At 46.0% G+C, this 21,823-nt stretch overlaps 2 protein-coding genes across 4 annotated transcripts; both read right to left on the bottom strand.

Moving 5' to 3' along the window:
• Positions 1–78: 78 nt before the first annotated feature.
• Positions 79–3,114, bottom strand: Scgb1c1 (secretoglobin family 1C member 1). 2 transcript variants are annotated; one of them, XM_008854352.3, is made up of 3 exons: positions 1,259–3,114; positions 618–817; positions 79–267 (listed from the first exon to the last, which is right to left on the bottom strand). In XM_008854352.3, exons 1-3 carry the CDS (start codon positions 1,311–1,313, stop codon positions 235–237), a joined length of 288 nt encoding a protein of 95 aa, XP_008852574.1. In that variant the 5' UTR covers positions 1,314–3,114; the 3' UTR covers positions 79–234. The 2 variants fall into 2 exon arrangements, with proteins under 2 accessions (XP_008852574.1, XP_029412687.1); XM_029556827.1 differs by having other exon boundaries at positions 79–817.
• A 14,931-nt stretch (positions 3,115–18,045) lies between these two features.
• Positions 18,046–21,458, bottom strand: LOC103751052 (5-hydroxyisourate hydrolase). Of its 2 annotated transcripts, none has more exons than XM_008854351.3 (4): positions 21,153–21,458; positions 20,662–20,801; positions 19,265–19,400; positions 18,046–18,458 (listed from the first exon to the last, which is right to left on the bottom strand). In XM_008854351.3, exons 2-4 carry the CDS (start codon positions 20,790–20,792, stop codon positions 18,369–18,371), a joined length of 357 nt encoding a protein of 118 aa, XP_008852573.1. In that variant the 5' UTR covers positions 20,793–20,801; positions 21,153–21,458; the 3' UTR covers positions 18,046–18,368. The 2 variants fall into 2 exon arrangements, with proteins under 2 accessions (XP_008852573.1, XP_029412676.1); XM_029556816.1 differs by lacking the exon at positions 18,046–18,458 and adding an exon at positions 19,145–19,182.
• Positions 21,459–21,823: the final 365 nt, after the last annotated feature.

The raw sequence follows: 21,823 nt of genomic DNA, 5'->3' as shown, positions 1-21,823 counted from the left end.
GGCAACCCCATATGAGTCTGTATGGTGTGGTGTATCCCTCAGTGTGTCCTTGATATGAGTGCCCCTTTTGTGTGGGGAGAAACAGAAGCCAGTGCCTGGGCTGCAGGAGACTTTATTGATTTAATGGTTTGAGGGTGAATTTACTCAGGAAGCAGCAGTCTCAGCATGTCCATGGCTGTTTGTGTGGCTGGCTGGTCCTATGGTTCTTGGGAGCCATGACTGACTGGTACCTGCTTAGGTGTCCTCCTGACCGTCCAGCACTTGCACCTGTAAGGTAGTTGTGTGCATGCCAGAAGAGCTGGTGACCCACAACCAGAAAGCCACAGGTTCCAGAGACAGACAGGCCTATGTCCCTATCACTGGAGTAGACAGGCTCCTGCACATTGTAGTCTACCCTCCACCTAGGAAGGATTACATGCATATGCACTACCTGTGTGGGGCATAGTCCATGGGTTTGGGGAAGGAAGACTAAGGGACTCTCTGGGTTTCCCTGTGGGGGTCTCTCTACCTCAGTGATGAGGTAGGTCTGGAGGTGGAGGGTAGACTGGTGATTAAGGGTCATGCATGGGTGGGTGGCTGTTGAAAGAATTTAGGGATGGGAATCCCAGCCTCATTACCAGCAGCTTGACTAGTTCCTCCTTATACACAGGCTTCAGGCCATCAATGCAGGACTTGAGCTCGTTCAGTGCTGCTTTGGCACCATCATTGACATTGTACTTTCCCAGGGGACCCTCATAGAGCTCCTCTGTGGTTCCCACTAGCAGCGTTTGTAGGAATTCCATGAAAAACTCATTGTCATCCTCTCCTGTGGCCAGCCCTGTATTGCAAAGGGAAATAATGCCAGACAGGGCCTTGGTCTTATGCCCTCTCCCAGATCTTCCTCCTATCACCCCCAGGCCCACTTCCTACAGATCCTTTCCCCATTCCCCCTAGTAGAAGCTGCTGTGGTTTCCTCTTTGAGTTCTTGACCTCACCAGGGAAGAAAAGTTATGTTCTGATAGGGGGCATTTCTTATCCTGGGCTAGCTGGATTCAGAGGGCTGGGTCAAGCTGGATTGAGCCAGAGTGGGTGACAATGTCCTTGGTGGTTGGGTTAGGGTTACATCAGGATGGGTTGGGCAGGGACTGGGGTCAATAGAATCCCTGTACTTCTGTGGGTGGTCTGTGATACAGGGAAGCATTGTCTACCTGATTCCTGTATTTCAGTGCCTCTGGACCCTTTACCCCCTGAATGTACTAAAAACAGGGTCTAGACTCACCACAGATGCAGAGCAGGGTAAAGGCCACCAGCAGAAGGGTACTGTTCCTCTTCATGATGACAGTCTTAGGAGCTGCTTGGGGGATCCCAGGCTTTTATGCCTTAGTAGGTGGCACTTTGCCCATGGGCGGGTCCATCAGGACCTGGCAGGCCAACTGGGCCAGGCATGTCTCTGTGCCAAGAGAAGTGCCAGACTTGGGTGGATCATAAGGGGCTTTTGACAGACAAGTTGGGGTAAATGAAGTAAGTCCAGTCAGAGTGAACCTAGTGATGGTTGATTAACAGGGAAGAGAGACTGACTACCAAAGATTATACTTGGCCTCCAGGCTTCAGCAAAAGGTGCTGTGATGGTTCTAGATCTGCCTTCAAGTATGGGACCTCCCACCACCTCTGCTTAATGCACTATCTGGGCCTGGTCTGTACTTGGAAAGGTGGAAGGCTGAGGCTGCTCCATTACTTGTAGTGACAAGTAGGAGAGAGGCCTAGGCACATGTGGTCAGAGGGATGGGGGCTTCCTAGAGTGTGGGACCCAGTGTCACAGGGTCTGAAGTTGGAGGCCATGTCCAGGGGAGGGAGGGTGACCTGTGAAGGGTTGTAGTTGGTTATTGTCCAGCTCTTCTCCTATCCTCTGCTGCCACCACGTGGCTAATAACCCTCTCCTACATGTTGCTTGTTCTGGATCCCCTTCAGCCCAAGAAAGCTCCTCCTTCAAAACAGATTTCTCCCTCTACCTTATTATCCCACATCTGAGCAAGGCACCCTGCCATCTTTCATCACCCCACCCTTTACTTGGTCCCACCTAGCCTCGTGTATATTGTCCCTTCAAGCACTGTCCTAGTGTCAGTAGTTCTCACCTTCTTAGACTCCTGTTCATAGTGAATCTTCTCTAACTTTTCTTGCTTGTGTAATGCCAAATTCTCTCCTGGGAGACCTACACTTGCACTCTGGGATCCCAGGGCCACAAGGTCCTAATGCCGACCAGTAAAACCGACACTATGAATTCCATTTGGGTTTTTGTATAAAGTTTATAAAGTCTGAAAGTTACTTACAAACGCATACAACCATGGGCTCTTTCCCTACATCTTGGCTAAGCTTTTTAGATCTGCCCCCCCACCTCACCATGTTGGTGACTTTCCACTACTTCCTAGCTTCCTCAGCCTCTGTCCTTAGACCCTCCCCTACATGCAGTTGAAGCTGACTGATTGGGTGAGAGGGGTGACTGTCTCCCCCTGTGCCTACAGAGCCTTTTGGGGTTCAGTGCTAGTTCTCTCGGAGGACACGCCTACCCAACAGCTTGCATTAAATTAAATCTATAGTGACAGAACCTATTTACATGGGTAATTCTACAAATGTGGGAGAAATTGTACAATGCAGCATCTTCTACTGAACTTGGTGAGAGAGCAGATTGGCCTCCTTCTTGCTGTGAAGCTCACTTGGGGAGATCTTTAAATTCTGGCCCTGGGGACTGACCAGATGGCCTACCAAATAAGAACACTTGATACTGAGCCTGATGACCTGAGTTTGATTCCCAGGAACCTTTATGGTGGAAGGAGAGAATTGACTCCTGCAAGCTTTCCTCTAACCACCCCTCCCCACTAAAATAAATAATAAATAAATGTAAATTCTGGCCCTGGGACTTGGCCTTAGCCTAGACCAACAGTATAGCGTCCCTAGGGGCTGGGTATGGATATCTCTTGATCTGAAGTCTTCCAGAAGATTCTGACATACAGAGCTGCTTCTATTAAAGACTGTGTCCTTGTGAAGAAACTCCAATGGACTCTCATGTGAACATTTGAAAATTTGCCCTGTTCTGACTTTTTTCTAGTTCCCTGTCTAGAACTTGTAATGCTAATTACTCTTGCCTTTACTTCTCCTTCACATCTCCTATTCATGATTCAAGGACTTTCTTTTCCCCTTAGTGACAAGAGTTATACAATTTGGGAGTCTTTAGACAGACCCACTGAAGGGGTACTTTAGTTGCCTCAAACTGTGTCTCTGTTCAGCATGGAAGAAGCCAAAGTGGTCTGCGTCCCTATTCCCTATTGGCAATTTGGGTAACCCCTTCAGAGGATGGTGTGATAAGAATAGGAGGTAGGAATTGGCTAGGCAGTGAGGGTAAAAAGACCCCAAAGAAATGTAGTCAGTTTCTGGAATAAAAGTTAAAATGTCCTTGGGCCTCTTAGCAACACACTCTGTTGCAAAGGCCAAAAATGTATGTGCTGGATAGCTTTAGTGTCAACTTGACACAACTGGGTTGAGGGAGCCTCAATTGGGGAATTTCCTCTATTGGACTGGCCTGTGGCCATGTCTGTGGGGCACCTGCTTGATGAGTGATGTGGGAGAGCCCAGCCCACTGTGGGTGGTGCCACCCCTGGACAGGTGGGCCTGTGTTACATAAGAAAGCAGGGTGAGCAGGGGCCAGGGAGCAAGCAGTGTTCCTCCATGACCTGTACTCCAGCTCCTGCCTCCAGGTTCCTGCCCTGAGTTCCTACCTTGGGCTCCCTGATGAACTGTGACCTGGGAGATGTAAGGTAAATAAACCCTTTCCTCCCCAAGTTGGTAGTGGTCAGAATGTTTTGTCACAGCAATGAAGAAAAAAAAACTAGGACAATGTCAAAATGTCAAAAGATTTTAGGGTTACCTCTTAAAAGATTTTAGGGTTACCTCTTAAAAGATTTTAGGGTTACCTCTTTAGGGGGGGAATGTTGGAGGGGAAGAAGTGGGCATGGATTTGATCAAAATACCTTATATGCATGTATGAAATTCTCAAAGTTTTTATAAAAGTTAAAAAAAAAGACTGTGACTCAGTTTCTGTCTCTTCTACACTGTCCTTCACTGGGCTATAAGTGGAACAAGTTACCCCTCGATCTCCCTTTGTGGTATCCAGTTTACAACTCTTCCACACTCTGGCCCCTCAGCAGCACAGGCTGATCAACATTGCTCTGTAGCCCCACCTAGGCACTGTTTTAGAATTGCTGAGCATTTAAGAGTCTCCATGCTGCTGCCCCTGTTTAATCTTACTGTTTCATTCTAGGTGACATCATCACCCTATCAATGAAAATCTTATACCTGTCCCTCTCATCCTTTGATCTTGTCCTCTACATCTTCAGGAGCCACTTTAAGGTTGTTCTCTAGTCATGGGAAATGTTTGCACCTGTACTCCCGTCACATTCCATTTCATATACCCCCTTGACCATCTAGGCTTCTCCCTCAAGTGCCTGAGCTCTACAGTTGTTTGGGATCACTCTTTACCCACATCATGTTGTGTATTCTTACAGTTACTCCTTGGCCTGTACCCTCCACCTCTAGTACCATCTCTTCTCCTGAAAAAGCCCCAACACAGAATGAATCTGTATCTATTCCATGCAGTATGGTTTGGAAACTACCTGACAGACCTCACATCAAGACCACAACTTTGGGTAGGTCCTAGGTGTTGACAACTCCAGAAGATTTCTACTGTGGTATGGTCTCACATTCTAGAGGTAGCTACTATCATACTGCTTTCCCCCCTCTAACTCAGTGCCTTGGCTCTTACTTCACTGAATCATGGAAGTGACCAGAAAAAGAAAAAAAAAAACCTGCATGGGGCTGGAGAAATGGCTAAGTGGTTAAGAGCACTGGCTGCTTTTGCAGAAGACCCAGGATTAGCACCCATATGGTGGCTCACAACCACCTGTAACTCCAGTTCCAGGGGATCTACTGCCATTTTCTGGCCTCTTTGGGCATTTGCACACATGTGGTACATTTACATACATGTAGGAAAAACACACAAAATAAATTTTTTTTAAAAAAAGAAAAAAATGCTTAAAAAAAAACCCTGCAAACCCATCACTGAACCTACTGTAATGACTTCATTTATGGAAACCTACCATATGAATGATGAGAAAATACTTGAAAGTATATACATATACATTATAAAAATATATTAAAAGAAGTTAATCTTATAACAGGGGGACATTGGCTCTACTAGACACCATAGGTTAGCAAAGTAAAAGCCCACTGCCTGAAATGGACTCCCTCTTTTGAAGCTGTTGACCAGGGGCATAGACCCTCAAACAATACTGGTCATTGTTCTTGGTTACCCACCAGAACTTCATGGTAATATTTTATTGCTAAAGATACTACATATATGAACTATGGAACAAAGAGAAATGAATCCTGTGAATTATAACAACAGCTGGCCTGACAAGGTCTGCCTACCAGTGCAATGCTGGCACAAATATTATAGGAGTAACCAACTACTTTTTAATTGGATTTAAGGTCTGCTTCATAGGATGAAGCCCATACCTGACATTGATCTCAGGCCTAGGAACCTGAGGCTATACTGCCTACAAGCCATGGGAGAGAGCCTAATACAATTATTCTGCTAAATAGATAATAGTATTAAACTGATTTCTAATGATTTATTGTTAAAGTCATACATTCATGCATCTTTCAACTCTCAGAAGAGAAGCTTCCTTATACAGCAGATGGTGATTAATACATAGAACCACAACTGGATGATGTGCAGACAATAAGAGGCTGCAGACTGCTTATCCCTAAGTAGGACACCAATACCAAAGTTCTGCCTCCCAAGACTCAGGGATCATTGTGGAGGAAGGGACAGATGATTGTAAGAGTCAGAGGAGGTGGGTGACCATAAGTAAACAGAGTTTTCTAGACACCTGGTCAGTTACTTATATGAACTCACAGCAATGGTGACAGCATGCACAAGTTTCATGTAAGCTCAAGGCAGTCAAAATCCCAGTACAGACTGGGATTTCATGTGGAAGTGGGTAAGAAACCCCAACCCTAACTAAGGAATTATTGGCAGCCAGCCAACAGCTGCTAGGAAGGTGAGATTCAGTCTTATTTAAGGGTAAAATTTTTGGTAGGTTGATCAGGCTCCAGTGGATGAACTCACACCAAAGGGCATTTAGGGACACAAACCTGATTCTATAAGGCCTTCACATTATTGCCTTAGGCAGTTTGGTGGGGGTGTGTCTGAAGCTGTGATCTAAATATGTTGTATGAAATTCTCAAAAATTCAGTAAAAAAGAAAAAAATAATCTACACGTTCCCTCATGTTTCAGAGATGTGCTATCTTTGTATATATCGACAAGTCAATTCTCTTGTCACTACATTGTATCACTTCTCCCTAAGCAAGGCCTTTGTCACATCATTTTGCAGTACTAATGCTTTTTGTCTTTACTGGGTCCCTCTAATTGGCAAAGGCTTTTGCCTCCAAACAGCAACATTTAGGTAGAATCTGGACTAGGAGTCCATCAGTTCCCTGCCCTCCACTCTTGTTTTTTATGGGAGCATCTGAACTTTCTGGCTGTAGGTTGAGTTTGCCTGTTCAGTACTAGCAGGAGATCAGAGGAAAGAAATAGATTTGGGGTCTAAGTTTTTGTGCATGGGTCACCTTTGATGGAAAGCGTCTTAGTTTGTTCTTCATTGCTGTGACAAAATACTCTGACCAATACCAACTTGGGGAGGAAAGGGTTTATTCGGCTTACAACTCCCAGGTCACAGTTTATCAGGGAGCCCAAGGTTGAAACTCAGGGCAGGAACCTGGAGGCAGGAGCTGGAGCACAGGCCATGGAGGAACACTACTTACTGGCTTGCTCCCTTGGCCCCTGCCCAGCCTGCTTTCTTATGCAACACAGGCCCACCTGCCCAGGGGTTGCACCACCCACAGTGGGCTGGGCCCTCCCACATCATTCATCAAACAGGTGCCCCATGGACATGGCTACAGGCCAGTCCAATGAAGGCAATTCCCCAACTGAGGCTCCCTCAACTCAGGTGTGTCAAGTTGACACTAAAGCTATCCAGCACAGAAAGTAAAAACAAAGTGTTCCATATTGATTTATCTTACTGTATTTTACTGTAATTTTTGAAGATATGCAAATACACTATATTGATTAAATTATAGAAAGTATTGTAGAAATTTACACAAATTCTGACTATCTAGTTCTCTAACATTTGTGTCCCTTGACCTTGTCTGCCTCGATGAAAACCATGTTGCATTGTTATGTAAAAAGTTTAACACCATTCAGATACTGAGGATATGAACTGTGCTGGACAGCTTTAGTGTCAACTGGACATGTCTGGGTTGAGGGAGCATCAATTGAGGAATTGCCTTCATTGGACTGACCTGTGGCCATGTCCTTGGGGCACCTTCTTGATTGTTGAGTGATGTGGGAGGGCCCAGCCCACTGTGGGTGGTGCCACCCATGGGCAGGTGGGCCTGTGTTGTATAAGAAAGCAGGCTGAGCAGGGGTGGGGGAGCAAGTCAGTAAGCAGTGTTCCTCCATGGGCTGTGCTTTAGCTCCTCCATCTAGGTTCCTGCCCTGAGTTCCTACCTTGGGCTCCCTGATAAACTGTGAACAGTGAGATGTAAGATAAATAAACCCTCTCCTCCCAAGTTGGTATTGGTCATAGTGTTTTGTCACAGCAGTGGAGAAACAAACTAGGACATGAACCAATAAGCAAGCTAGATAATCTGTTCCATATTGTTGATAAGTGGGGATCAAACTGGCTTCTTTGTTCACAGAAACATTCATTCTGCAGTTGTGTACATACTAATCTTGTAGAGTATTGTTCTTCAAGGATAAGAACCATTACTATCTGCATCAGAAGCAGCTGTAACTACTCATGAGCAACCCTCAATGGGGCCTATTTACATTCTGCCATAGAAGGGATGAGTAGGGTCATTAAACCTTCACCTGAGATCTCAGCTACTCCTTCCTCTATTTCCCTGTTAGCTATATCCAGTTCTTCCCTAATTGCATGTGGTCTTGTGGTCTCTTGTGCTAGAATATATAAAGGTGGAAGATTAACTGAAGGAGGGGGGAACTCCATATATGAAACCATGGGGAAGCCATAATCCATGCTGGAGTGGGCCTTTTGGTGATGCAGCTGTTTGAGTGACCTACATTCCTATATTTAATCTTTCACCCGTGTTCTATAAGTAAACCCAATAAATTCACTGGCTTGCCAAGCTGTACTTCAGTTGAATCATACTTTGGTTTGTTGTTAGTAACCCTATCTAGAGTAAGTAGACGGTTGTTTGTGTCTCCCTAGGAAAAGTTCATGCAATTTTTTTTTTGGTCTTTTTGAGACAAGGTCTCCCTGTAGCCCCAGCTGGCCTAGAACTCACTATATAGACCAGGCTGGCCTTGAACTCACAGAGATCCTCCTGTCTCTGCCTCCCAAGTGCTGGGACTACAGGCGTGTGCCATTCCATCTTACCCCAGTCAGAGTGGCTAAGATCAAGAAAACAATAACAAATGCTGGCTAATGTTGGGGGACCCTGCTGCTAAGGTTGTAGTCCTCCATGTCCGGATAGCTCTAAGGGGCCCAGCGCTATATGGAAGGACTCCCTTTCTCAGTGGGGGCCTCCTGCTCTCTGCCTGACTTACCTGGAAAGTGCCATGAAGCATGGATGCCTGACCTTATTTGGAACATGACCTTTGGCACAGTTACTGGCAATAAAACCACCCCCAGGTTTTTTCTATATGATAATTAGGCATTGCCCTAGAGTTGGATGATAGGATCCCCCTACCACATGTAAATAAAGCACACTATGAGCACCTATCAGCTGAGGCTTTGGCTGCTGCCTCCACACTATATTTTTCCCTGACCCCCACTGAATAAACGGAGCTGTATCACTGAACCTGCCTCCCCGGAAGGGCTTTCTTCTGTTGTGCTCACTGGCCGTCCTGACCCAGTTCGTCACTTCTGCTCCCTTTGTCCTTGTGGACTGGTGGCCAACGGCCCCCGAGGGGAGGGAGAGACCCCACAGGCTAGGATGCAGGGAAATTCCCTAACAGAATTACAAACTGGTGTAGCCACTATGGAAATCAGTGTGGAAAATTCTCAGAAAACTAACAGTATATCTGCCACATAACTTAGCTATACCAGTCCTTGGCATATATTCAAAGGACTCGATATCATACTACAGAGATATTTGCTCAGTCATGTTTATTGCCACTCTTTTCACAGTAGCTAGGAAATGGAAACAACCTAAATGTTCCTCAACTGATGAATAGATAACGAAAACGTGCTATGAAATGAAAATGAAATCTGCAGGTAATTAGAATTGGAAACCATTATAGCAAATGAGGTCACACGGACTCAGAAAAACAAATCCCACGTGTTCTCTCTCATTTATGGATCCTAGCGATAGATCTTTAGATGTGAACACATATCCTGAAGTAACCATAGAAACCAGGAAAGTAGAAAGGGACATGTGGGGAGAAGGAAAGGAGCTTGAGAGAGAAAGATAGTAGGTCACAGGTGCTATCAAAAAGGAACTGGGAAAAGTGGGGGGGTTACTTTAATTGGGGAGGGGGAGGGAGAGTAATACAGGGAGAGAGGGAGGAGGATAAATTATACAAAGGTCTAAAAACCAAAGGGAAATGTTTCTGGTTTGGGTGTTTTTGTTGTTTGGGTGTTTTTTTTTATTTTTTTGGTCTTTTTTTGAGACAGGGTCTCCCTGTAGCCCCAGCTGTCCTGGAACTCACTATGTAGACCAAGCTAGCCTCAAACTCACAGAGATCTGCTTGCCTCTGCCTCCCAACTGCTGGAATTAAAGGCATGTGCTGCCATGCCCAGCATGGAAATATGTTATTTTATAAGCTTACTTTAAAATATACATATAGAACTGGGCATGGTGGGACATGCCTTTAATCCCAGCATTCAGGAAGCAGAGGCAAGCATTGAGGAAATTTCAGGCCAACTGAGGCTACAGGAAGACCCCATCTCAAACAAAGCAAAACAAAACAACCACCAAAATATACATATGTGAATTTATAGCTTAAGGCTATCTAACAAAATTCTCACTGCTAGGCAAGGGAAACCACCCTTGGAGTTGGTCAGGGTAGTCTAAGAGACTCCCAAAATAATATAGGCCATGGTCATAGCCCTTGGTTGCATTCTAGAACTTGAAGGTAAGGCCCTATTGCTGAAGACACCACACACTTCAGACACAGGACTTAGAGAATTGAGCTGGAACTTACCTGGAAGCCTCCTTTCTGAAGACTAGCACTCAGTATCTGAAGGTGCTATGCAAGCTGTCAAGGGAGAACCAATCAGTGGTCCTATCCATCTGTAAAACCTGCAAACCACAACAATGACCAGCCTAGCAAAATATCTCTATTGCTGCAACAGTGGCACTTTTATCTTGGGGGTAATCAACAACTGTCTAATTGGAATTAAGGCCTGCTCAATAGGAGGAAGTCCAAGCATGGTACTGTAAACATACCCAAGAGCACGTGGTTGGAGAGGTCATAGACCCTAGAGGAGAACCTACTACTGTCACTTTCCTAAACCAAGGTAATTTCTTACTATATTCTAAATATTTAGCCTTATATTCATGGATAGATGTAGCTCGTGTCACTCATCAGAAAAGCTTCTTTAGCAACAGAGATTATTACGAAGTTCCACAACTTTTACATGTTTATATATAAAGTACTAAAAATCTGCTTTGCTAACTTAAAAAAAATTATTTTATGAGTGTTTTGCCTGCATGTATGTAAGTGCACCACATGCATGCAATGCCGGCTGAGGCCAGAAGAGAAAGATTCTCTGGAACTGGAGTTACAGACAGATGTACGTATGGAATTGAACCCAGGTCTTCTGGAAGAACAAGTGTTCTTAACCACTGAGCCCCCAGCTTTCTGGGCAGAGCTAATGTAGATTTATTAACGAAAAGTGAGAAAGAACTCCCGAGAGTGGGAGGCAGCAGGAGGAGCACCTGCTTTGCTCATTTTTAGCAGTGTCCTTTTTTCTCCCCAAATTCACTTCTTATGGAGCCACAGAATGAAGCAGAAAGGAGCCGAGTGCCTTCCAAACCTCATTCTCAAATAGCTTATTTTTTGACTTATCTGGGGGCTCCACGGAAGACCTACAAATAAGGCTACTTCTAATGGATGTAGGTCAGTATTTTCCCAGGGTGAAAAGTTTTCTAGCAGCGTTGGGAGAAGATATATTTGTTGAAAACAGTCAGATAAGTATTAATTTTTGAGGCCTGACGTTAGGGTTGGAACATAGATTGGGGTTGCAGGTTTGAGTTAGGAGTAGTGGTTGGAATCGGGTTGAAGTTAGGGTATACTTGAGTGGTTAGGGTTAGTTTTAGGGAAAGGATGTGCCAGTGGAGTGGCCCAGAGCACGAAGGAAGAAAGAAGGCTGGAGGGACAGGTCAGAGCTTGTTGATCTGGAAGCTATTGTGTAAGAGTGAGGCACTTTGACCTTGGATGAGACTGGGGCCTTCTGAGAATTTGAGAGAGGAAGAATGTATTATACTTTAGCTTTGAGGATTCTTCCTGGAAGTTGAGTTCTCGACATGTTTGGCTCATGGTCTGTGAGCCACTTATCCTCAACTGCTTGGATGGAATTCTGTGACTTTGCAGACTGCAATGAAGTGTAACAGTGCTGAGGGATTGGGCCTCTGGCCTTTGTTGAGGAGCACAGGATGGTTGTTTTCAGATTAACTCAGTGATAGGAGGATGCCACTTAACCTGAGGCCTGGTCACGGTGTTACATGATCAGAAAACTCTAACAAATGAGCAAAACTTTTATTCAAAATTGTAATGTATAATCTTTTAGAGTACAGAGCTGGCTCAGCAGGTAAAGTGCTTGCTATGCAAACACAAGGACCTGAGTTTGGCTTGGTATGGTACTGTAAACAGTCACGTACTCATGTAAAAGTACTCGAGTGTCTGTAACCCCAGTGCTGGGGAGGTGGAGACAGTTGGATCCAGGAAATCACTGGCCAGCCAGCCTAGCTGAAATGGCAAGCTCCAGGTTCAGTAAGAGACCTTGTTACAAAAAAATAAGAGAGAGTAGTAAAGGAAGACACCAGAAGTCAACCTGTCACCTGTGCATGCACAGACAAGTGCACCAGCACATGCACACACGTATACACACACACACACACACACACACACACACACACACACACACACACACACTGAAATAATCTTTAAGCCAAGCATGGTGGCACATGCCTTTAATCCTAGTGTTCTGGAGGCAGAAGCAAGGCAGATCTCTGTGAGATCAAGGCATGCATGTGGTGCAGGCAAAACACTCATATACATAAAATACAAATGAGAAATAAAAGAACAAGTAACAGATAATATTATCAGATCAGGCATTTGGGACAGGAGGTTGAGGAAGTCAGCTGAAGTTCCCAAATGAGATTTCTCTCCATGGCTGAACTTCTAGCTTCTCTCTCCCACTGCAGGCACTTTAATATTATGGGATATGCAAAAGAAACATTTCTTGGAAATAGTTCCTTTCTAGTTGTTCTCAAAGGCACAATGTTTCTAATCTTGGGTCCCTCTCCTGGGTTTACATTAAGGAGAGATGGGATGCATAATGTTACTTTGGTGATCTAGTGGCTTTCAGTATAAAGAGGTAGTCACACTGGTTGGTCAATGGTTGGCATCTTTGGGCAATATTATTTGAAGTTTTTGGACATGGAATCTGAAAGACATCAGTGAAAAAGGACCAGAAAAGCAAAGCAAGAAGGTGAGATCTGCTGTAAGGTATGATGTCCCAGGGACACTGTTGAATTCTGAAAGATGTAAACCTGATGAGCCATTTAAAGAGACAGAGAGTGTTTAAGAAAGGCTTTGCCTGGTGGGCACAATTATTTATCTTAAGTTGAATTTTGGGGTCCCTTTTGAAGAGACAGTGTAACTTCTCAGTTGGTTTTAGTAGGTCTCTTGTTTTTTATTCTGAATGCTTTATGGAAAATAGGGTTTAATCTTGGACAAGTGAACCCAGTTAGTAAGGAAATTGACATATTGTTTTTTTTTTAGTTGGCTAAAGCAGGCCTAGAGAGATGCTCAGTTAAGAGCACTGGCTGTTTGTGCAGAGGACCTGGGCTCAGTTCCCAGCACCCACATGGCAGCTAACAACCATCAGTAACTCCAGTTTGTGGCCACATGGTCTTAAACATCCAAAAGGAAAGTATAACTAAAGCACTCACTATCATCCAGATAATCAACTTTAGCCAATTAAAAAAAATATTTTTAGCCGGGCATGGTGGTGCACGCCTTTAATCCCAGCACTCGGGAGCCAGAGGCAGGCGGGTCTCTGTGAGTTTAAGGCCAGCCTGGTCTACACATAGGACAGCTAGGGCTACAAGGAGACCCTGTCTCAAAAAGACCAAAAAAAAAAAAAATTATTTTATGTGTATGAGTGTGTTGCCTGCATGTAAGTGTACCCATATCATGCAATGCCCGTGGAGGCCAGAAGAGTGCACTGGATCCCCTGTAACTGGAGTTACAGACAGTTGTTAGCTGCCATGTGGGTGCTGGGAACTGAACCCAAGTCCTCTGTAAGGGCAGCCAGTGCTCTTAACTGCTGCACCATCTCTCCAGACCCCCTTTTCTTAATTTTTAAAGTCAGCTGCCATTTCTTAGGGACTTAGGAGAAGTCCTGTGGCTCATTTAGTATTTCCTTTACCAGTTGTGCCAGCTGCAGGGATGGGTCAGGGTCCATGTGGGTTCCTTTGGAAGCATATGGAATATATCCCTTTCCATTGACCTTCCTTTCTACAGGATGTGTATTGGTTATAGTCCAATGTCTAGAGATCCGTGGCCTCTCTGATAAAGAGCACAAAGGATTTACCAAAGGGGTCCTACCCTGTGTCCTGGCTGACCTGAAGAACAGGAGCCAAAATATTTGCTGTCCTTGTTGACCCTCTTATTCTCACTGATATATGCCTCCAAGCTTCGGTTGTTGAAGATTCAGAAGACCTGCTTTATCAGTCTTGGAATTTTAATTTCTGTGTAACATTTAAAGTTTACACAACAACAACAACAACAAAAACCCAACAGTCCTAAGTAAATCTTGATTTTATTATAACTCAGTTTCTCCAAGTGGCTAAAACCTAACAAACCTAAAAAAACCCACAATTATCTTGATTAGACATACTTTTTGTTTTTAAGTCCATTCTTATAAATATCACCATGAAGCCGGGTGTGGTGGCCCATGCCTTTAATCCCAGCACTTGGGAGGCAGAAGTAGGCAAATCTCTGTGAGTTTGAGGCCAGTCTGGTCTTCATAGAGAATCCAGGTCAGCTGTGGCTACAAGGAGACCCTGTCTCAAAAAGAACAAAATAAGTAAATAAATATATATTTATATATAAATATATATTATATATTAATATTAATATATATTATATATATCACCATGAGTAGATCAATATAACCTTAGGAACTTTTAAACATATATCATCCTTGTTTTATTTTCCATAAACCTTGTATAATTTGCTTAGACCTTTTGCGATCGCACTTTAAGTATTAACCCTTTTTACCAAAAAATAAAATTCATATCATTTTTTGGAGGGGTCTTTTTGAGACAGGGTCTCTCTGTAGCCCCAGCTGGCCTGAACTTGCTATATAGACCAGGCTGGCCTCGAACTCACAGAGATCCACCTGCCTCTGCCTCCCAAGAGCTGTGACTAAATGCATGTGCCATCACGTCTGGCTAACTCATACCATTTTTAACATCTTAAATCTATTTATGCAATTTCTTTTTTATTTTATTCTTCAAAATAAGAGTTGAATTTAAAGTACATACATGGTACAGTGTAACAAACTAAGACCACCTGTATACATGTTTTTAACTGCCAAGCTTTTTTTTTTTTTTTTGTCTGTTGTCTCAGGCAAACCTCCTCCATGCTTGAATTAGAGAAAGTTTTACATGTTAAGTTTTGGGGTGTTTTTTTGGTCTTTTTAAGATAGGGTTTTTCTGCAGCCCCAGCAAGCCCGGAACTCACCATATAGACCAAGCTGACCTCAATTTTACAGAGATAAGCCTGCCTCTGCCTACTGAGTGCTGGGATTAAAGTGTACCATCACACCAAGCTTAAGTTTTACATTTTAGCAAAAGCCTATCCAGATATTAATGACCTTGATCAGTGAATACTCTTTGTAAACAAGAAAAGGCAGAAGGGAGAGAAGATAACAGAAAGCCAAAAATCTTTACATGTTAACCCTGTAATTGCAGTTTAAATACAGAAATGCGTTCCCCTCTTCCAAGCAGTTGGTGCATGGGAGGCTAGGTTTCTATAGGGTGCATCATCATTCCCTGTATCAGCCCATGTGTCCCTTTCAGTTTTTGTAAGAGTCACTTCTTCAAAACAGAAATGGTATCTTGAAGATCCTGCTGACTATGCCAATTATGTTTTGTATGGTCCAAAGAATAATCTACCACAGTCACATTTTCAGTTTTGAATGAGTTAATTTACTGAGAGGGGGCAGAACATCACATTGGGTACTCCTAACATCCAGCATAAACCAACTGGGGAAGCCCCTTTAAGGCAACCAGCTAGAGTTTCCAATAGAGAGCCCCTCAGGTGGGGCTGCCAATCAAAAGAACAAAAGATGGAGATAATATTGTCAAATCAGACTGAGATAGTCAGCTGGAGTTCCTGATTTATCTTTTTCACATAGCTGTTTCCCCATGGTTGAACTTCCAGCCTGCCTGGTACACATTTAAGATTCTGTTCCCTGCTGGTTTCCCAGTCTGTCCCTCCTTCATCCCACCATGCTGACCTGACCTCTGAGGCAGTTGGTGCCTCTGTGCTCTCCCAGATTAATGTCCATTGCCTTTGGCTTGAATCTTTTCAGACCTTTTGTGAATCTGATGGAGCTGATATGCACATCAGCATACTCCTGCAGTTTGGGAGCAAGGGCCAGTAATGCCGGGAACCCCAGTTGATGTCTGTACCGTGTATCTGAAAGAGAAGTGAGCTTAGCAGCCTTATTGTCCCAAGTTGGCTGTTCTGTGCTCTGCCTGCTGTCGGCCAAAGTATTTACCAAAAGCAGCCACCTTTGATTCTGTGGGGTGGGTGCCCCACATTTGGAACCATGTCTAGACATTCCTGCCATCTAGACTTATTTATTTTTAAATATTTTATGTATTATTTTATCATTTTTATTTGCAGGAGTACATTGCCCACATGAGTGCAAGTGTACCTGTGCCGTGCAATGCCCGTGAAGGTAAAAAGAGGGTGTTGGATCCCCTGTAACTGGAGTCATGGACAGACAGTTGTTAGCAGCCACGTGGGTGCTGGAATTTGAACCCCGGTCTTCTGCAAGAACCACTAGTGCTCTTAACTACTGAGACATCTCTGCAGTCCCAGCCATTCAGATTTTTTAAGAATCTTGGACAAAGGCAGTTGTCTATTACTGGTTCCCAAGGTCCATGCTGCCCAAATTGCCCTCACCTCTCAGCAATCCCAATACCACAGACTGGGCACCAGCTCTCCCCTTTGCAACTGTGTCTCAGATGCTGATACCTGTCTACAAAATCTAGGGTCATCTGCTCTATCTGTGGTTCTTGGGGATATCCATGTTTACCTGATTCTTGGGGGGTCTGAGCCTGGGAAGGGTGAAAAACAAGTCTCTTCTCTCTGGAGCCCATGCTTGCATATCATTTAGCTGCTAGATCTAAGCCCTGGTACTTTTTTCTGGACCATGGCTAGGTAGGAAATTGGACCTTTTTGAGCATTTGCTCAGAGTCTACCCAGGCTCTTCAAACCTTTCAACTATGCAGTGAAATTCACCCTTTTAAGGTGTTTTCCAGACTGGGGAGCAGGGGCCTTAGTTTGGGGCTGGGAAGGCACTTACAAGTTGGCCCACCAACACTGCCACACCAAGCCTTGCCTCTTGGGAATGATTAGAATGACAGTCCCTGGTGAAGATGCAGAGTCACTGAGGAGTTAGGAAGTACTACGCCTACTAGAGGCAGGGAATAAGACGTGGTTTGATCAGGGCAGGGTAGAAATGGTCACCCTGAGAAATGCTTGTATGCAGCCAGTAGCTCATACAGATCACCATTCTGCTCCGAGTCTACTCCCTCTGCCTCTGTCCCTTATATGAGCTACATGATTCAGTGCACAGAAAGGTGTCAGCACTGGTTTGGCAGAGCAAACTGCTAACAAATGCTCACTTTATTCATTTACACTACGCTGCTGGGCTCACCCCTCCCTCCCTGCCCCTGCAGTGAGTGGAACCTAAATCTGTGGGCTACAGCATGTCTGCCACAGAGCCCAGACCGAGATGAACTCCTTCCATCCCTGCCACTTCCCTGTCCCCACAGGCCGGTGACTTGCTGCACACATAGGTAAAGCTGCTAGCTTTTGAGATCTCCTTGAACGATATGGATTCAAGTTGCTGAAGATGAGTGTGGGCCAGAGCCTGGAAGGACTCATGAATACACCGCCACCCTCCAGTGATGCCTGGGCCCATTCTCCAGGATGGCACTCCCTCTATACCAAGGAAAACAAGCTGTTTTTGTTTTTGAAAGACTTCATCCATCAGCAGTAAAGATTTTCCCATATTTCCTGTGTTTTCTTGCCTGTCTGTGGAGAACTTCCTGCAGGGCCCTTGTCTTGATGGCCTGCTTCCCTGGGTGCTGCCTCTGCCTGTGACTTCAGTGGCTTCTCAGAGGCCTCCATGATCACTTAATATGATGGTTAAGTATTGTCAACTTGACAGAATCTAGAATCAAAAGGAGATGGGCCTTTGAGTAGGCCTGTGGGGGATTATCTTGATTATTTTAATTGATACTGGAAAACCCATGTTGATTGTGGGGAGGGACATTTCTTGGGCAGGGGGTACTGAACTATATAAAGTGGAGAAAGCAGCTGAGCACTAGCAATGCATTTGACACTCTCTGCTTCTTGACTGTAGATGTGAAGTGACCAGCTCCCTCAAGCTTCTGTGACTCCCCTGTCATGATGAACTGTAACCTGAGTTGTGAGCCTCAATAAAACCTTTTTCAAATTGCTTTTGTCAGAGTATTTTATCACAGTAACAGGAAAAGAAACTAACACCTAGAGATGAGGCAGTGATAGCAGAGCTCTAGCTGCCCTCCATTGTCCTGTTCCAAAGACAGGGGCAGATTTGTGGGTGTTGGCACTGACTTTGACTTTATTGACACTGACGTCACAGCTGCCCACTGGGAAACTCCAGGGCAGCCAGAATCTCCTCAGCAAGCAGACAACTGGTGTTCCTTGAAGAAGACGAAGCCCATGCTGTTGTTGACTTGCATGAGTGGCTCAGACAAGGAGGATGACCAGATGGCTGTCCTCAGCTTATGCTTCACTCTAACTCCCCCGGTAGGTGGTGTAGGACCATGGGCTCAGCAGCAGAGGCACATGAAACTTCTGGGTCTCCTTTGCAATGGTGAAAACCACCTAAGACAAGCAGAGACGGCACTGGAAGACATTGAAGATAGTGAGTCCTCCCTGTCCCTGGTTTTCCAGATGTGAAAAAGGTCAGGTGCTTTGACTGCTGCCTAGGAGAAAGTATTATGGTTTGAATATGAAGTGTCCCCAGCAGAAAGTGGAGTGAGTGGGCCTGGTTGCCAGTTGATGGGTTTGGGGAAGTGACTGGATCCTGAGGGTTCTGACCAAATCAACTGGTTAATCCCTTGATGAATTCATAATATGATGGCATTATTATGAGGTAGTGAAAGTTGGAGGTGGGCCCCATGGGAGGAAGGTCTCTCGGTGATATCTTAGGGAGTGATTCCCTGACTTTCTCTTGTGTTCCTTTCTGTTTCCTGTTCACCATGAAATGATAGCTCTCTTCTGTCAAATGTTCCCAATACAATGGTGAGTGCATGGAGGGCCTGAAACAATGAGCCAAAATAATTAAGTTGTTTGTATCAGTGATGTAGAAGTAACCAATATACCCAGTGATCTGGAGTCTGGGATCAGATGAGAACCTGCCTATAAAGGAAGACAAGACACCCTCGGCCTCGTCTTTCCCCATCACCCATCTGATCCAGGGGAAGCTTAGATGTGTCATCATGAAGCATAATGATGCTTCAGGTCCCTGGACATCTGAGAGCTCAAAGAAGGTGAGTTTAACTACTTACCACTACCCTGGGAGAGGTGGGGCCAGTCTGTCCGTGGCCTGGAAGAGGAATGGCTATAGGACCTGGTTTGTGGTCAAAGTGAGTCAGAGCCCACCTGTTGAACCCATCTGTGGCCCTCACCTCTACATATGGGTAAAAGCTCTCCTGACCCCTCTCCTTCCAGTAGTGCTCCGTGTTGAAGGACAGCTTATAGGTGCCTGGCTTCATTTGGCCTGGTGTCAGGAGTCCAGGGCAGCGACCATCCAGGTTTGTGTAGCTGGGGAGATGACAGGGTTGGGAGGAGAGCTGAGGAGCCTCCCCTAGGTTTCTTAGTCTGCATGCCAGCATGAGATAGGCTTATATAGCACTGGCTGGCCTGGAACTTCTTATGTAGACTAGGCTGGCCTTGAACTCATAGAGATCCCCCTGCTTCTGCCTCCCTAGTGCTGGTACTAAAAGCTGTGCCACCACTCCTGGCTTCTATTTAGGAAATATAAAGCAGAGAAGCAAAAAGATATCCCTGCCCTCAGCTTTTGTGAAGGATTGAACTAGGAGGGGATGAGCCATACACTCATACCTGAACCTTTGGAGTTCATCCCCCTAACCCCCACCCTGCTCACACTTGCAGGGTAGAAAGGAGGAAATAGGTGAGCCTGCCTTCCTCAACTAGTGAAAACTTACTCACTTGGCCAACTCCCAGGTCACAACTCTGCCAGCCTGGGTTAGGCAACCCTGAGATGGGAAGATCCCTGCCTCCTAGCAGCGCATGGACCAGGGCCTGAGCCTGGGGTCACTGAAGCTGAAAGGCATAGTACTAGGCCACCTCATCCCTGTTATTTCAGCCTTCCTTTCTGTAAAAGAGGTAATCACAATGCTAACTCACAGTTATATAGAATAGAGAACAGATATAAAGTGTTTAGCATACAGCCTGATGCAAAGTCACCTGTTAATCATGGTGGTATGGGGCCTTTAAATTCTACCAGTCTGATCCAGGGGCAGCTTAGATGTGTCATCGTGAAGTATAATGGTACTTCAGGTCCCTGAACATTTGTGAGCTCAAAGAATGTGAAATTATCTACTTACTACTACCCTGGGAGAGGTGGGGCCAGTCTGTCCCTGGCCAGGAGGAGGAAAGACTATAGAACCACCCTTGGATCAGGTTGGCTCCCACCCTAGCAGGCCTACTGGGCTGAGGTTGACAAGCAAGGCCCCAACAAAGCTGTCCCAGATACTCTACAACATTGTCTTAGCTATGCACATCTGATGAAGCAGCTACTGTCACCGTCCCTGTTATCTCAGATAAGGAAACTGAAGGTCGAGAGTCAATTGTCAATAGTCTAAAGGCTGAGGAGACAGTGGGGCAGTGGTCAATCCTGTTTTACGGCCCTTAGTACTCATACCCTCCTCAGTCCCACTCAGTGTTCCCCTGGTGGCACGGGCTCCACCTCAATCCATTGCCTAAGATCTGACCCAAGTGGGAAGGACCCTGTGCTGGGGAACTGGTGCTCAGGGACCCCTGCCCAAGACTTGCCTCTTACCTTGTCTTCAGCTCCATCCACTGCTGGCCAAGGTTCTCTAGTCGAGACAAACGGAGGCAGAGGCCCCGGGCCGGGAGCCCTGAGGCAGTGTCTAGCACATGAGTGGTCAGTGGGCTGTTCTCCATAGCCATGTCACCAGCCTAGGCAGACAGGGGCAGAGTGCACAGGGCCAATTATGCCCTACATTCAGCTGTGATGAGAGTAAACAGATCTACTGCCCAGGGGCAGGCTGACAGCAAGGATGGCTGGAATTGCTGAGTTGCATGAGGAGGAGCTAAGTGCTTTACAAAGCTGACCTGTGTCTCTCTATTGCCCCGGGCGAACCACCGCCCCCCCTCGCGCCCCCTAACCCCTACCACGCGCTAGCTCTTCAGTTGCAGCTGACCAATGGCCTTGCTTTCCCCAAACCCAGCTCTCCTGCACCTCTGGTTCCTGGGTCTTCTGGAGCAAACACCGACCCCACCACCCCCGGGTCCAGGCCTACGCCTTACCTGCGCCCAACCCAGGTGTCGTTGGAGCGTCAGCAGCCGCGGGGCGGTCCTGGACCTCCCTCCTATCCTGCCCTGGAGCTCCGGTCGGTCGGTGGACGCCCAGGGGCCGGCGGCGCGGGCAGAGGTCACCCGGTCTGCCCAAAAAGCTGCTCCGGTCGGCTCAGCCCGGTTCCCCCTTGAGGCTCCGCCCCACCGTCCCGGGCCACTTACGTGAACACTACTGGGGAAGCCATGCTCAATCCCATTCGGCGTCCCCTAGCGGTGCGCTCCTTTAGGAGCCATCACGAGTGGGGCGTGCCTGTAAAGACCCGGTGACGTAGGGCCAAGGGCGGAACCTGTGGGGCGGGTCCCGAGGAGAGGGGCGGGGCCTTGAGGGGGCGGGGCTTGGAGGCCTCAGGCAAAGGTTGGCGTCAGCCGGAAACAGCTGGTGAAATAACTGAACTGTGAAAACGCTGACACTGGAGGAATTCGATCCCTGGGAATCAGAGAGCCCGAGCTGCTCTTAGGGAGGGTCCTGAAAATGCATCTTGAGCCCTTCTCTCTTCTCTGTGCTCTGTTCTAAGCAGGGCAGGGTATCACAGAACCAGTCTTCAGCTGACTCAGGTTTTGGATGGGGTAGGTGGTTCAAGAAACACTGAGATGAATTTCTAGGGAATAGGGAGTTTGTTAGA

The sequence above is a fragment of the Nannospalax galili genome, unplaced genomic scaffold (assembly GCF_000622305.1).
Source record: "Nannospalax galili isolate Female #2095 unplaced genomic scaffold, S.galili_v1.0 scaffold507, whole genome shotgun sequence".
NCBI lineage: Eukaryota > Metazoa > Chordata > Mammalia > Rodentia > Spalacidae > Nannospalax > Nannospalax galili.
Note: the sequence above shows the minus strand (reverse complement) of the source record. Positions and strands in the feature narration are given on the sequence as shown.

Bases quoted from the DNA above. Each gene is read 5' to 3' on its own strand.
- Scgb1c1 (XM_029556827.1), bottom strand. From the start codon at position 1,313: ATGAAGAGGAACAGTACCCTTCTGCTGGTGGCCTTTACCCTGCTCTGC. The intron at 818-1,258 runs GTGAGTCTAGAC...TTTGCAATACAG, and splicing joins TACCCTGCTCTGCATCTGTG to GGCTGGCCACAGGAGAGGAT.
- LOC103751052 (XM_008854351.3), bottom strand. From the start codon at position 20,792: ATGGCTATGGAGAACAGCCCACTGACCACTCATGTGCTAGACACTGCC. The intron at 19,401-20,661 runs GTAAGAGGCAAG...TCATCTCCCCAG, and splicing joins TGGATGGAGCTGAAGACAAG to CTACACAAACCTGGATGGTC. The intron at 18,459-19,264 runs GTGAGGGCCACA...TGCTTGTCTTAG, and splicing joins GCTTTTACCCATATGTAGAG to GTGGTTTTCACCATTGCAAA.